The following is a 13418-nucleotide window of genomic DNA, read 5'->3' on the forward strand; positions in this document are numbered from 1 at the left end:
CTGCAATTGCACACTAGAGAAACAAATTTCTTCTTCATCCTTCTCGACGCTCCTTCCAGAATGCTTCCATCGGCACTCATTCCACTGCCCCAACTCTCGTCACCCCCACCGCATCTTCTCTCGCGACTCCATGAAGCACCAGAATTTGCACTTGCCATGCCCACCGTTGCAGGTCCTCTCAGATAGCCAGAAGATGCAAACCCTAAACCTTTTCAATCATTCAAGAATGGGGAAATATTAACCCAACACAACAACATCGTTTGAGTTGCAGGGAGGGGATTTTGAGTCCCTGCAACAAATTTTACTTACACGTGGCACATTCAGTTGACACCTCAGCATCCACATGACACGTCAACCAGGTAACCTGTTAGCAACCGGTCACAGGAGTCGATTCGTTCACTTATGTCGTTGGTTGAGGATCGGGTAGAGATTTCTGGATGATAAAGGTGCGATATGTCCTACTTTAAAATGTTCAGGGGTCGAAAAGGGTATTTACCCTTATAATAATAATAAAAAAAATAAAACTTAATTACTTGCACGAGATAGTAATTTATGGCCTAAGGGAGCTGGAACTTGCGGTCGCAACAAATGTGGTTTTTAGCTTAATTTGTAAGCAAGTCTGGTGCAAATTAAAATGGTATTACTAATTTACCATGGGCAAATCATTACACAGGGAAAAGAGGCAAACACATAATTTTGCTCCCAAATTAATGTAGTTACTGAATTTTTCTTTTTCCACTTTTTTCCCCCCTTCAGAAATAAAGGTACAAGTTAAGGACCCCCTCGGCAGATCCAGGATTTTTCTTTTCTGTAATACTATATAGTTGAATCATGTATTTGAATAGATCGGTAACAATGACAGATCCGACGTTTAATTAAACAAATCATAAGTCATTATTGCCAAAAGAAAAAGAAAAAGTTCTGTATTGCTTGGTATACTCTCAAAACAATTGTCTCTTTACAGCTCTATATCAATTTGCTAACAAATAAACATTCCACATTCTACACTCCACAACAATACTTTCTTTTGTTTTCTTCTCTACATTTTTTTTATATACCATTTTTGGCTACAATATTCGTAACCAGCTGAACAAAACCCAAACATGGTAGCCAAGTTATATTCTGATCCGTGTAGGTAGATTGCTACCTCTATAACTTCTCCAACTCACAATGCACTTGCTTCATGACCTCCGCAAACAATGATCCACTGAAGATATTCCACTGCCAAGTCAGCAATTATGGTTTCCCCTGAAGCACCTGAACAATCTCTTCTGCTCTGGTTTCGATGCCTTTCAGGTATTCAGTCAAAATCCGCTGTTGGTAAGAACCTCCCTCCTTTGTTTTCCAGAGGTGCGCAGTGATGATGATGATGATGATAAAGAGCATCGATATGGAAAAGGAGTAACATCAGTCAAAAAGAAGATAAAGACAGGTGAAAATAACGAAATTTTAAAGCATGGTTGTCTCACTGTTCTAATTAAAGTGCGCTCAATTCGTTTCTTGACGACAGCATCGAGCTCCTCTGGTGAAATATCTCCAGCACCAATTGTCAATCCTTTGATCAAAATATTGTTCCATTCTTCTTCAGGAGCTGCAAGGATCCAAAAATCGGTTGATAAGATATATGTAACCAGTAACCACACTTGCAGATTAATAGTAGAACACTATATTTCAAACTAGACACACCACCCAGGCACCCACACACCAGAATATAAAGTTTATGGGTGTTATTACCTTGGATTATATTTTCAAGGAATTGTTCATCCTTCAAAACTTCACTCCCTGCAAGAAGAATACACAAATCTTCAAAATTAGATTAAAAGTTTAATATTTATGCCAATCAACAAGAATATGTGGAAAACAAGCCAAGACAAAAATATGACAAAAATTTAATGTCCAACTCTCATTTCCATAATCAGCTTTGTGATCGCCATATTTTTCTGATAAGAATGGTTTTGTTAGTAAGTGTTAAAATAATGTCGGATCTACCACTTAAGAATCAAGTACATAATCTATTTTAAACATCATTTCATTCATTGGATACATCACATACAAAATTACCTTTCATAGCGTAACTTCGTCTCGAGAGAACAGTTGAAGCATAAAGTTGCAAAACCTTTTGCAACATAGCCTCAAGACCAGGCTTATCACCATCTTCCTTTGCCTGCATATTACAACCAAGATACATGGTTGAGCCTCACAAAGTGATACCACATGTAATTTCAGCAGAGAAATGATAAATGAATGTATCATATATAAGATACTCTTGAAACCGAACAAAAGCAGCATATATGCAACATCCCAAGAGATATCCTACTAGAACTAGAAGCTACAAAGGAATCTCAAAAAAATGTTGTGAAAAGAAGACTTAAACTATACAAAATTCTGACGGCCATTGACAATTGAAAATTCTTTCGGATACATATACATGCAGAAGAAGTGAAAAGAAAGACTCACTTGTCGTAGTTGTGCATTAACTTCAGCAAGGAAGCCCTCATCTAGCTGTCCTTCTTGTTCCCTTTGACTTATCTCCTAAATATTAGAACTTCAAATTTAATTAGATAAATAAAAAACGCTGATAAATACTGGTGTATTATGATCTACCTTTTTACTTATTAAATATATAAAATTATAATAAATGTGACATTAGTCAAATTGGTAAATATCTTTCAGTCTAATCAAGAAGTCTTGGGTTCAAATCCTAAATTAGCAAAAAGTATTTTAATGGATATAATGGTATTTTAGGAACGAAAATTTGTGTACCAAATCCCTCCCTATTCCCATTATATATAGTAGATATGCAACTCTTAAGAGAAATTTTCACTTTCAAATAAATATTATGCTTGATTCAATTCAGCTGGAATTACAGAACAATATATAGCAATTACTTATACATAAACATGTTCATTATTGTTGTTAGTCATTTGGTCTCTTTTAAGTCTTGTCCAATTCATTTTTCATAAAACTTGAAGATGAATAATACTCTGCCTCTGGAGATCTCACGCACATTACAGTAAATGATTATTGATGTGAAAATTGTATTGCAGCGTTAATTTTCATTGATGAGAATAAAAAACATCATCTAACACGCTCTGTGAATAGAGAGAGCCAAGACTTCACTATAACAAAGCAAATATGTTATGTGATGCATTGGGATTTTGAGTAACATGAGTCTTAAAGCAAAATGATAGATCATTGGTTATACAGCTAAATAATTGAAGAGATATGAAGGCATTATAAAATACAGCTGTAATGTTTATATGGTATGAATTGTTTGATGTATATGTTTCATCAGAAAAATTTAAACTTAAGGCAAAAGGCGTTGGATTGAATTTCTAAAACACTACAATTGCACTCTACAGAGAAAGTATCATGCTAACATTATCTGCAGTCTAACCAGCTGTCAACTCCACTTGAAAGTAATGGTAGAGCCAAAACACCTTAAGAAGTAGACAAACTAGAGTTTATATATCATTTGCCAAGATGCATAGACAATCAATGCTGTGGTTACTTGTATGTCATAGGATTGGGTCCATCATCAATGATTATCAAATAGTATGAAATTTAATAAACTTGATACGTTAATATTAATAATGATCCATAGGTGCAGAAAAACAGTGTAATTTAAAATGAATAAGAAAGGCCTTCCAATAAAAGAGGCCAGCAAAGGGTAGGTGACAAACAAAACAAAACTCACCATTTCCATCAGTGTGAGTCCCTGAGGATCTCTTGGAGGCCATGAAATCTCTCCTTCATTGTCAACCACAGGTTTTAGCACACCCTTCAGGACATCAGTGGCAGACTCTATCTTCTCCTGCAACACAAGAAGAAATACCAAGAAAGAAAGTCAAATCACTTGTTAACAATTGTTGGCCAACTGAAGATGAAGGGATACCTTGGTCTTATGAACCACGCGATCCACCACGTTCATAACAGTTGCAGCCAACTCTTCATAATCTTTCTACATTTCAACAACAAACAAACAAAATTATGTAGTATAATAAAAGAATTTTGCACAGAAAGCAAATAATGAAATATTCAGAAAAGTTTAATATTGTACTTTATCATCCTCGGACTTGCATGTGTCAGACCTTGCCGCAAGTCGTATCCAGAAGGTTGGATTGAAAGCAAGGATATTCTCAAGAACAATTTTCTGAAGCTGATAACGATGCAAAACAATATCATCATTGAAAAACCAAAATCCAAAATCTATCAACACATGACATTTGAGTCCAAGCATCACGAACCATAAAATATGGCTACAATCAAGAAATCAAACAAATAACTAATAAAAGAAGAGGAAAATGAAAGACAGAAATAGTTTACCTGGTGAGGATTAGCTTCCCTAAGCATATCTATAAGTATATCGATTTCGACGGTCTTCTTGAAAGCATCCTCGGCTTCTTGATTTTTGGCTGCACATATGAAAGTTCCCCTGTGTTTTTTAGATCCAAACACGCCAAATTCAATATTCTTGATAACATTCTCATTTAAATTTCTAATCTATAGAGTTAGCACTAAATAAACCTTCAGAATGATATAATAGCTAAAAATCAACTTCTGAATGATAATGATAATTAATGTGTAGCAGTGCTAGTGTTTGTGTGTTACGGTACCTTCTCCTGCAACTCAAACGGAAAGTTGTGAGCCTCAAACAGAGACTCTGCTCCGAGAGAATCCGAAACTTACAAGGTTGGATGAATGAACCCTAAATTATGAGAACAGAAATGGCGTCATTAAGGTAAGGAGAGAGAGAGAGAGAGAGAGAGAGAGAGAGAGAGAGAGAGAGAGAGGGGAAAAGGGAAGATGAAGTGGATGAGATGAAGGATTTAGAAAAATAGAAGCAGAAGCAGAAGCGGAGACAGAGAACAACAACCTCATTTTGATTCTAATTCTTAGTGTGAGATACAGATAACAGTAAGTTACTTCAATGGCGGGAGAGAGAGAGAGACACCTCTCAAGTCTCACCAGAAGTGCGTGCGCGACTTGTCACCACTCGTTAACTCCCTGGCCACCGCCATTTTCTGAATTTTTTCAAAAAACTATTGGGTTCATTATCGGACCGAGGCCCAATAATACCTATTTTAAATGGGCATACGTAGAAGGCAGAGACCTCTTTCTAGCCCCAATTTAATGGGCCTACATCATAGGGCCGAGGCCCAAGATCTCCCTTAAACCCTATTTGCTTCCTATAAATTCAGTCTCTATCTTCACTCATCACCGATCTTATGAAAGCCTTAATAGGAAGTGGGAGGCAGGAGGTACCTTTTAACAATTTCTTGTTGATAAACCGATTCATGATTCTACTGTATTATCATCTTTGTAATTCTTATTGGTTTTTTCATTATTAGTTTTGTGACAATTTCTTGTTGATTACCGATTCTTCTCTCGCTTGTTTTTTCAATATAAGATGTGTAACAATTTCTTGATGACAACCGATTCATGATTCTACTATTTTTTCATATTTGAAAATATTTCTTATGGTTTGTTTTTTCAATAAAAGATGTGTGGGAGGTCACGGTGATGACTCCATGAAATTCAAGCTCAACAGACCGGAATGCAGTGCTTTCTCTCTTTCTTGAGATTGCTTTGCGTGTCGACCACCCCGCTGACCTGAGTGATCTCTTACACTTCTTCCTCCTCTTTTCTATGCTTTATTTTCCGTATTTTCTTTCATTCTTTTTTTTTTTCATTTTGAAATGGGGAAAGAGGTTTTGACAATGAGGATATAAAAGCTCCCTCTTCTGAAATTGTAGTTGAGGAACGTTGCTGGCAGAATCGAACCATAAAAACCTTTTGCCATCACTGAGTTATCTCTTTTCCCCTCTTTTAACTGTTCTGCTTTCTCGTCTTCTTCCATTTTTTTGTTTTATTTTTCGCATTTTCCTTCAATTTCTTTTTCAGAATAGAACCATAAAACTTTTTGCAAATTGCTAATATATGGTTGTCTATATTGGCTGGTCAATTTGGTTTTATTCCACAAGATTTATGGGTTTAGGGTCTAGGATGATTTATGAGCCATGAGATTGTTAAAACTCGGAAATACTTTGAAGTTTGTGGCGTTTGAGATGTTAATTGAAAAGCATAGTTAGCTTATTGTCGCTGGTTGTAGGATTGTTTGGTAGTTTTATATAAGATTATATAGTTTTATTGTCATTCATAAATTGATTTAACCGAGTAATGTAATTAGGATTGATGAGAATGAGAGTTTTATTCCATCATCTCAATTTGAAACAGCTTTGCTTTCTAATTGAGTGATCTCTTAAGCTTATCTTTTCTTCCTCTTTTCCTCGAATTTAAATCTTGTTCTCTTTACTGAGTAATTAATGCACCACTCGTTTTTGGAAAATTATTATTAACTTCATAAAGGTGCAGTTGTCTTAACAATTTAGTTAAATATTTCAAATCATCTCATGGGACTCAACAAAGACAACTGCGATAGAGTTTTCACCTTTAATAAATTGTTTCACTGAAAGTGTGTTCCAATTTCCAACGTCTTGACTATGTAGGTGAGGTCTATGATGATGAGTTCAATTTGCCTACATTGGCTGATTAATCGGTAGTTAGATTATGATGTGTACCAATAATCTGAGACCTCCAAATCACATAACATTGCTTGGAATGCCTAAAACCTTGTATTATATCGCTTAGGACTACTATTGTTTGGTTTCATGGATCACAAATTTTCATTGAATTCTGCATATGAAATTGATTTAATAATTAACCATGAGATTCATAAAATTAGGGAAGTGTTGATAATTGCTTTAGATGGATTTATTTGTGTGTAGCTTAAGGCGCCTATAGGTTTAAATTCATGTCATCTTTGAACCATCTTAATAATTGCAAACATTAAGAGAAATTTCTCTTTTTATGTTTTTTTTTTTTATGTTTTTCACGGTATTCTAAACAACCCATATAAAGAAAAATGTCTGTTTAAGCATTGTTCATCATCGCTTGAGCTTGGTCGGCGCTCACTTAGGTCATGGTTTAAGGCTAAGTTTCTGGATCCTACATGTGCACCAAATAACCCATAGATGATTCGCTGCTAGAACATCAATTATTCTAATAGACATTAAAGAAAAATATGTTAAACAACAGGAAATTTTTACTGCATAATTTCTTTGTTTTGTTCATAATTAATCATACAATACTAATTAATGAATAAAAAGTGTGAAGGTTTGTGTTTCTAGAAAAAAGGATTTTTTTTTAACTCTTTAAGTTTTAATGTTTTCAAAAATACATTACGGACATAAATCCTTTTTACTTTCGATTTCCGTGCCAATTCACCTTATGCTCTAGCAAAATCTATAACAATAAGAGTGAGAGCTAAGAACGTTGGTGTTATGGGGTACATTATAGGTCCAAAGCCCAAGAGTTCCTTTTTTTATGGTCTTACATTGAAGGAAGTTTAGACCTTTATGGTAGCTAGCCCCAATGGATTAATCCAGCAGAAAGTTGAGAGTCCAGGATGCAAGAATTGATTTATATAATGTTAGACTTAATGTTTCTACATGGGAAATCTTGAGCCCAATATGGCTATTGTTTTGTCACACATTTGATATTAAAGTACAGTGCTTGGACCAAAAAACAAAAGCTTACACAGTTACAGTAAGATATCTTTGCATATTGATACATTTGAATAATGACGGAGATTCAGAGATTATAATTGAGATAGTAGTAGAAAAATAAACCGAGAGATTACAAGTTATACGCTTTTATGAATTATGATACACAATAAAATTTATGTATTTAGACCATAAGGCAAGAATAAAAAGAATTGAATGGTATGCTATGAAGTGAAGAAGAAAATAAAATAAAACAAAATTGATTTACAAGTTTCACCTAACATGTTCACCCTCCACAAAGGCCCATTGCCCATCAACTGCCAAAAGTGGAAACTACAAGAATATTAAATTTTGATTCTATCCCAAAAAAATGAATATTAAATTGATGAGAAATATATAGATATTTTATAGGCAAAGCTAAGGTGGCTATAAGGTCCCCCCCCAACACCTCATTTACATACAATAAATGGGCATGCCCATGAAAAGTGTCAGTTGCAGTGCAAATAGAATGTGGTCCCCTAGCTTCTAGCTATTAAATCTGGGAACTTCTAGTGGGAAACTGGGAATATATTTTCATGCAAAGTAAGCTAATAACTAATATTTGGGGTAAAATTGATACAAATTAAATATTAAAAATTAAAAACATACATTACATGTGTATTATATATATGGAATAACTGATTTTATATGCTTTTTTTTTTGTATACGAACAATTATTATTTAAAATAAAAATAAAATTATTTTTATATTATATAAAAAACAGTAAAGAATACAAATATTATTTCTCACATAGAATATATATATTGTTCTTTTTCTCTATTCTAGTTCACATGCAGTGGGAAACTGACCATAAGGCACTACTTTTTGTCCTTTCCTACTACCGTCTTGTGTTCTGCCATGCCCACTCTAATTGCAGTCTCAATTTTCTGCTTCCATTTAAGTTCTACAAAATGTGTTTTTTTTTTTTTTATTTAATTGACTCGTGTAGCACATGAACTATGTAATTTTCTGACTATTGGCGCTTGATAACTAATATACATGTATGTTACAATATACCGAATATTTTTGTTACGAGATGATCTCTCCCAAATATCTTTCACATTATTAAGAGACTTTAATTTGTTGGTCCTAAAATGCATACAACACAAGCACTTCTTATCTTGTACTGAAATTCACTATTTATTCATTTAGAAGAAGGCCAGGTGAAGTAGCAATTTAAATCAAACTCTAATATGATAACTATTTCTAATATGCTAACTATATTAGATGATTAGCTGTCCTAAAAAATCAACTCTTCACAAAGTAAGTTATATCATTAGTAATAAAATTTATGCATCTTGTATTTTAAGATCATATTTTAATAGTATGATAATTATTTTGTTTATTTTTTAATATATTAAATTATTAAAATATAAACAATTATTTTTTAATAATTTTACTATGTTATTTTTTAAAAAAAAGTAACACATTAATAAGATCCTAAATAATAGCCATGATGATTTCTAGGTAGACTACAGAAAATAATTACTTTGGTAAACACTTAATTATTCCTATGTGAGGAATTATTTCACTATAAGATTCAAACACAATACCTATATGAGTAAAAGTACAATGTTCCTTTCTTATCTTCAAATAACCCTGTTTTATGCTGACAACTGGCATATCTTTTACAATATCTTGTCTCAGAGATTCTCAAACTAGATAATCCGTATCCAGTCTCAAAAAAAGTATTTTCTGTCGTTTAGTTTGGCCGATTTCAATAGTGTTCCACGCTTATTTTCTTGTACTTTCTAATTTTAATTACATTTATGCTATTTAAAAAATTAAAATTGAGTTGTTTATAGACATTTATTTGATTTAATTTAATTTAAAGATAGAAAAAGCAGTTATAATATTAAAATAAAATATCAAATTATAATTCAACATTACTAAAATACGTGTTAACAAAGTATACAAAATTTTCTTGTTAATGGAACATCTTTTTTTCCTTTTTGCTTATTTGCGGCCGTTCCCTTGGTCAATTATCATTATGATGAAATGTAAAGAACAAAGTCCGCAACAACCACGTTTTAATTTTAAGAAATTTGTTTTGAAATGGAAAGGAATTGCACAACTAAAAAGTTGAAATCAAAGCCGAAAGGAAGCATATTATTGGTATTTGGTCAGAACAAGCTAAGCAACACTAAAATATTATTGTATCACCTTTTAGGTCTTCCATTAAAAGCGCAACTATAGGAAGCTTCATAAACACCAACCATATCAACTCGTTAGTTGAATCTAGATTATTATGCTTTCAACAGTTAGAGAGTTAGATTTTAATTTAAATTCAACTAATTTAAAAAAATATTTTGTGTATTACTTTTTTATTAATTTTGTTATGGTCTCTCTGATTATATCCAAAAAATACCTCGTTCTAATGTGGCTTGAAGTTCTTCGGTCTTGTTGCAGAGTATGTATCTACAGAGACACTGATCAAGTCAATAAAAAATATAGATTAATTCATTTATAAAAAGATTATTTTAACGTTACAACACTAAATTTATAACCATATTTTATATAAAGTATAAACAATAGCATCAACATTTTGTGTCTCGTAAATTCGTTGAACGTGCCACACAACCAATTTCAAGAGTGTGATCACATTTGAATAATGAATACAATGATTAGTTATAACTTTTGTATAAGTTCCATAAATAAAAATGAAGCCTCTAATTAGGTAGGTATTATACGTAGGCATAAACAGCTATAAAAGGAGAAAATACTTCATCTATATTAGGGGGTACACGATATTAGGGGGTACACGATCCGGTTCGAAAATTCGATCCGAATCCAAATACTTTTAGATTAATTTGGCATGATTTTACCGGATTTAAGATTAAATAAGAGTCTCAAAAATAAATTCGATTATTATTTAGAGTCGAATCCGAGCCAAAATAAATTCTGGCTTCACCCGGTCTATGTGCATCTTATGAGAATTAAAAAAGATATATATGTTTTAAATTAATTTTAATATTATGTTATATTAATTATAAATTTATTGTTTTGTTTTTAGTAACATTTGTTGAATTAGGAAATAGATTAAAAAAACGTGAAATTATAATTTATGAACAAATTCAAGTTCAAGTATAATTATCAACTTGTCAGTAACAAATATTTTTTTTCTTTACAAATGAGTAGTTCATAATTTTTTGACAATTTATCAAGATCCAGGTTTCACTCGGTCGAGACATAATTTTAGTATGGCCCGTAAATAGTGTGATTTTACTAAATTTACTAAATTTAGAGTCGGATAACAATCTCAAAAATATACCCAATTATTATGTAGAATTAAGTCCAAATCAAGACAAATCCAATTTCACCCAATCTCATATCCACTTCTAATCTATATAATTAGAACATTTGATTAAGTGTTGATTAGGAAAGGGATTTAAATTAAGTGTGCATAACAAATATTAGACTAGTGTGCATAAAAATTAGACTAGATGAGAGTTCAAGGGTACGGGGACCGATATGTAAAGCATTTATTGAAAAAGTTTTAAGTGTATCTTATATTAATATTTCAATAATTTTTAATCGTTGATCTTTATAATTAAAATTAATGGTTAAAAATTATCGAAACATGGATATACTGGTGCACTTGAAAATTTTTCGCATTTATAATGGTTGATGGTTTAGAACGTCATAATAGAGCAAAAAACACGTGAGCATTACGCTGGGACATTTTCAATAGCATCTTTCGGATATTATTTATACTAGGGGAAGATATTTCAAATTTAGATTACAAACTTCTTTTAGAGAGGCACCTTGTTGGGGCTTCTCTGGCTTTGCCTTTTTGTTTGTTTGTTCAAAATAACCTCTTAATTTTGCTTTATCACATGCCACGCTAGGCACATGTTTACCTACAACATCGGGCACTAGAAAAGAAAAAAGAGAAAATATTATGTAAGTCATGAAAAATCATGAGTATAAAGATGTAAACCAATAATGTATCATTCTTTATGTACTATCTATAAAAGCATTGTCTAGAAAAAGCATCAACCTATTATATAAATATAATTTGCTACAAATAGTATAGAATTAGGTATTTTTTTCCTTATTTCATCTATTCAATTATAGGAAGCTCATTTATTTGCAATCAAGAATCAACTATTAGCCAACACAAAATTTAGGCACAGTTTTTTTCAGGTAATATGAGATTAAAAAAAAAAGAAACAAAATTGAGTGAATATTAATTGAAAAAACTTTTATCATTATATATTAATAAAAACTCATGTACAGTCAACTTCACGTAAAATTGATAGCTAAAAATTTTTAAATAAAAATTTAATCAAATTATTTAACAACTTTCAACTATCAATTTTACATAAACTTAATTACACATAAGTTTTTACCTTACATATTATGTTACATCCCTTTAAAATCATATTCCCATTTTTACAAAGGGAAAGATTATAGTGGAAATCATTAACTAATGAAATTCGTAAGTTGCGTCTCATTAATTAGTTGTTAGTGTTAGGGTTTAGGGTTTAGTAGTTATTTAAACTAAAAAAAAAAAGACGCCAACAAAAAAAAGCACTCTCTTTTCTCTGCTAGGGTTGAAGCCTTTTTACTCTTGTGGCCTCCAAGAGGGAGGCTGCCGCCGCCACCGCTATCTTGGTAAGGTGGTGGCCTCCCTCCCCCCCTCTTTTCCCCTCTCTTCTCCTTTTTTTTTACTCTATTCTCTCTCTTTTTTCTTTTTTTGGTTTCTTTCAATTTTCTTTGTTTAATTTCTGTTTTCTAATATCCCTATGTGGTGTATTTTCTCTTCTTTTGTAGTGGTTTATTATCCTCCCTTTATGAGTAGTGTGGATACGTTGGTACAGATCTATCAGATCTTGGAGTATACACTGAAGTTCACTTGTTGTTCATGGAAATATCTTCAGACTAGAGGAGGATTCGGCTTTAAGCAGAGAAGAAGAACAGATTTTTCAACATGTTGCATCACTTTTAGTGTTGATTTAGAAATCATCGAGATTCAGATCTGTCTATGTTTCTACTGGTTAAGATTCTTTGTAATCAAACATTAGGCTTACTTTCAGTTTATAGTTCAGCATAGAATTTATCTAATCATCTTCTCTAATTTTAGATCTAATTTATCTCTATCATCTGTAAGTGCCGTTTGGCTTTCCTTTGAATGATATATTTCTTTCTGCCAAAAAAAAAAAAATAGTTGTTAGTGTTAAAGAGTAAAGAGCTTTTTAAAATTTTTATAAAACAGATTATCATTTTTTTATAAATGATCTCAATTTTTTTTAGAGGTTAAGTTTGATATATTAATAGTATAAAATATTTTTACAGTCATAAAATTATATTTGTTCTTTTAGATAATTACTATTCACATAATCAATGTAAAAAATAATTATTTTTACTAATATAACCTTATATAATTAGATACATCTATAAAATTATTTTATACCAACAGTACAACAATTTTTTTTTTCACTTGCCAATGTTATAAATATCGATCTTTACTCATCCAATATCTTCTATCATATTATTATTTCAATTAACTTTCTCTAAAAATTGTATACTAAATAATATACAATTATACACATTTTATGAAAGCAACTAATATAAAACATAGTTAACATACATAATTACCATTAATAATTGGATAAATTATATAGATAAATTGATTAAAAATCAAAATTACACAAATGTCGTAAACTAAATTTAGTTACATGTATATCTAATTAGTCAAACAAGACATGCATATAACTAAATTCAGTTTAAGACATATGCGTAATTTTAATTTTCAATCAATTTATCTATGTAATTTAGTCTTAGGAGTGATATATATAGTTTTAAAGATGT

The 13418-nt window shown here is 31.7% G+C and overlaps 1 protein-coding gene, 1 long non-coding RNA gene and 3 other non-coding genes across 5 annotated transcripts; 4 read left to right on the forward strand and 1 right to left on the reverse strand.

Moving 5' to 3' along the window:
* Nucleotides 1-908: 908 nt before the first annotated feature.
* On the reverse strand, nt 909-5004 carry LOC107477030 (uncharacterized). The gene is made up of 11 exons (XM_021137419.2): nt 4798-5004; nt 4617-4708; nt 4327-4435; nt 4061-4159; nt 3896-3961; nt 3698-3814; nt 2458-2532; nt 2062-2164; nt 1735-1782; nt 1470-1591; nt 909-1335 (listed from the first exon to the last, which is right to left on the reverse strand). The coding sequence occupies exons 1-11, from the start codon at nt 4879-4881 to the stop codon at nt 1237-1239; spliced, it is 1014 nt and encodes a 337-aa protein (XP_020993078.2). The 5' UTR covers nt 4882-5004; the 3' UTR covers nt 909-1236.
* Nucleotides 5005-5230: 226 nt separating this feature from the next.
* On the forward strand, nt 5231-6631 carry LOC107477121 (uncharacterized). Its single transcript, XR_001589735.3, has 2 exons — nt 5231-5261; nt 5504-6631. It is a non-coding gene; the product is annotated as an uncharacterized LOC107477121 (long non-coding RNA).
* On the forward strand, nt 5514-5623 carry LOC127745957 (small nucleolar RNA Z107/R87). The gene has a single exon (XR_008007581.1). It is a non-coding gene; the product is annotated as a small nucleolar RNA Z107/R87 (small nucleolar RNA).
* Nucleotides 5711-5813, forward strand: LOC127746169 (small nucleolar RNA R30/Z108). The gene has a single exon (XR_008007788.1). It is a non-coding gene; the product is annotated as a small nucleolar RNA R30/Z108 (small nucleolar RNA).
* Nucleotides 6511-6599, forward strand: LOC127745937 (small nucleolar RNA SNORD34). The gene has a single exon (XR_008007561.1). It is a non-coding gene; the product is annotated as a small nucleolar RNA SNORD34 (small nucleolar RNA).
* Nucleotides 6632-13418: the final 6787 nt, after the last annotated feature.

Source organism: Arachis duranensis, chromosome 3 (assembly GCF_000817695.3).
Source record: "Arachis duranensis cultivar V14167 chromosome 3, aradu.V14167.gnm2.J7QH, whole genome shotgun sequence".
NCBI classification, from domain to species: Eukaryota; Viridiplantae; Streptophyta; class Magnoliopsida; order Fabales; family Fabaceae; genus Arachis; species Arachis duranensis.

Bases quoted from the DNA above. Each gene is read 5' to 3' on its own strand.
- LOC107477030 (XM_021137419.2), bottom strand. From the start codon at position 4,881: ATGAGGTTGTTGTTCTCTGTCTCCGCTTCTGCTTCTGCTTCTATTTTT. The intron at 4,709-4,797 runs TCCCCTCTCTCT...CTCATAATTTAG, and splicing joins ATCCACTTCATCTTCCCTTT to GGTTCATTCATCCAACCTTG. The intron at 3,815-3,895 runs GTATCCCTTCAT...CTTGTGTTGCAG, and splicing joins GCGTGGTTCATAAGACCAAG to GAGAAGATAGAGTCTGCCAC.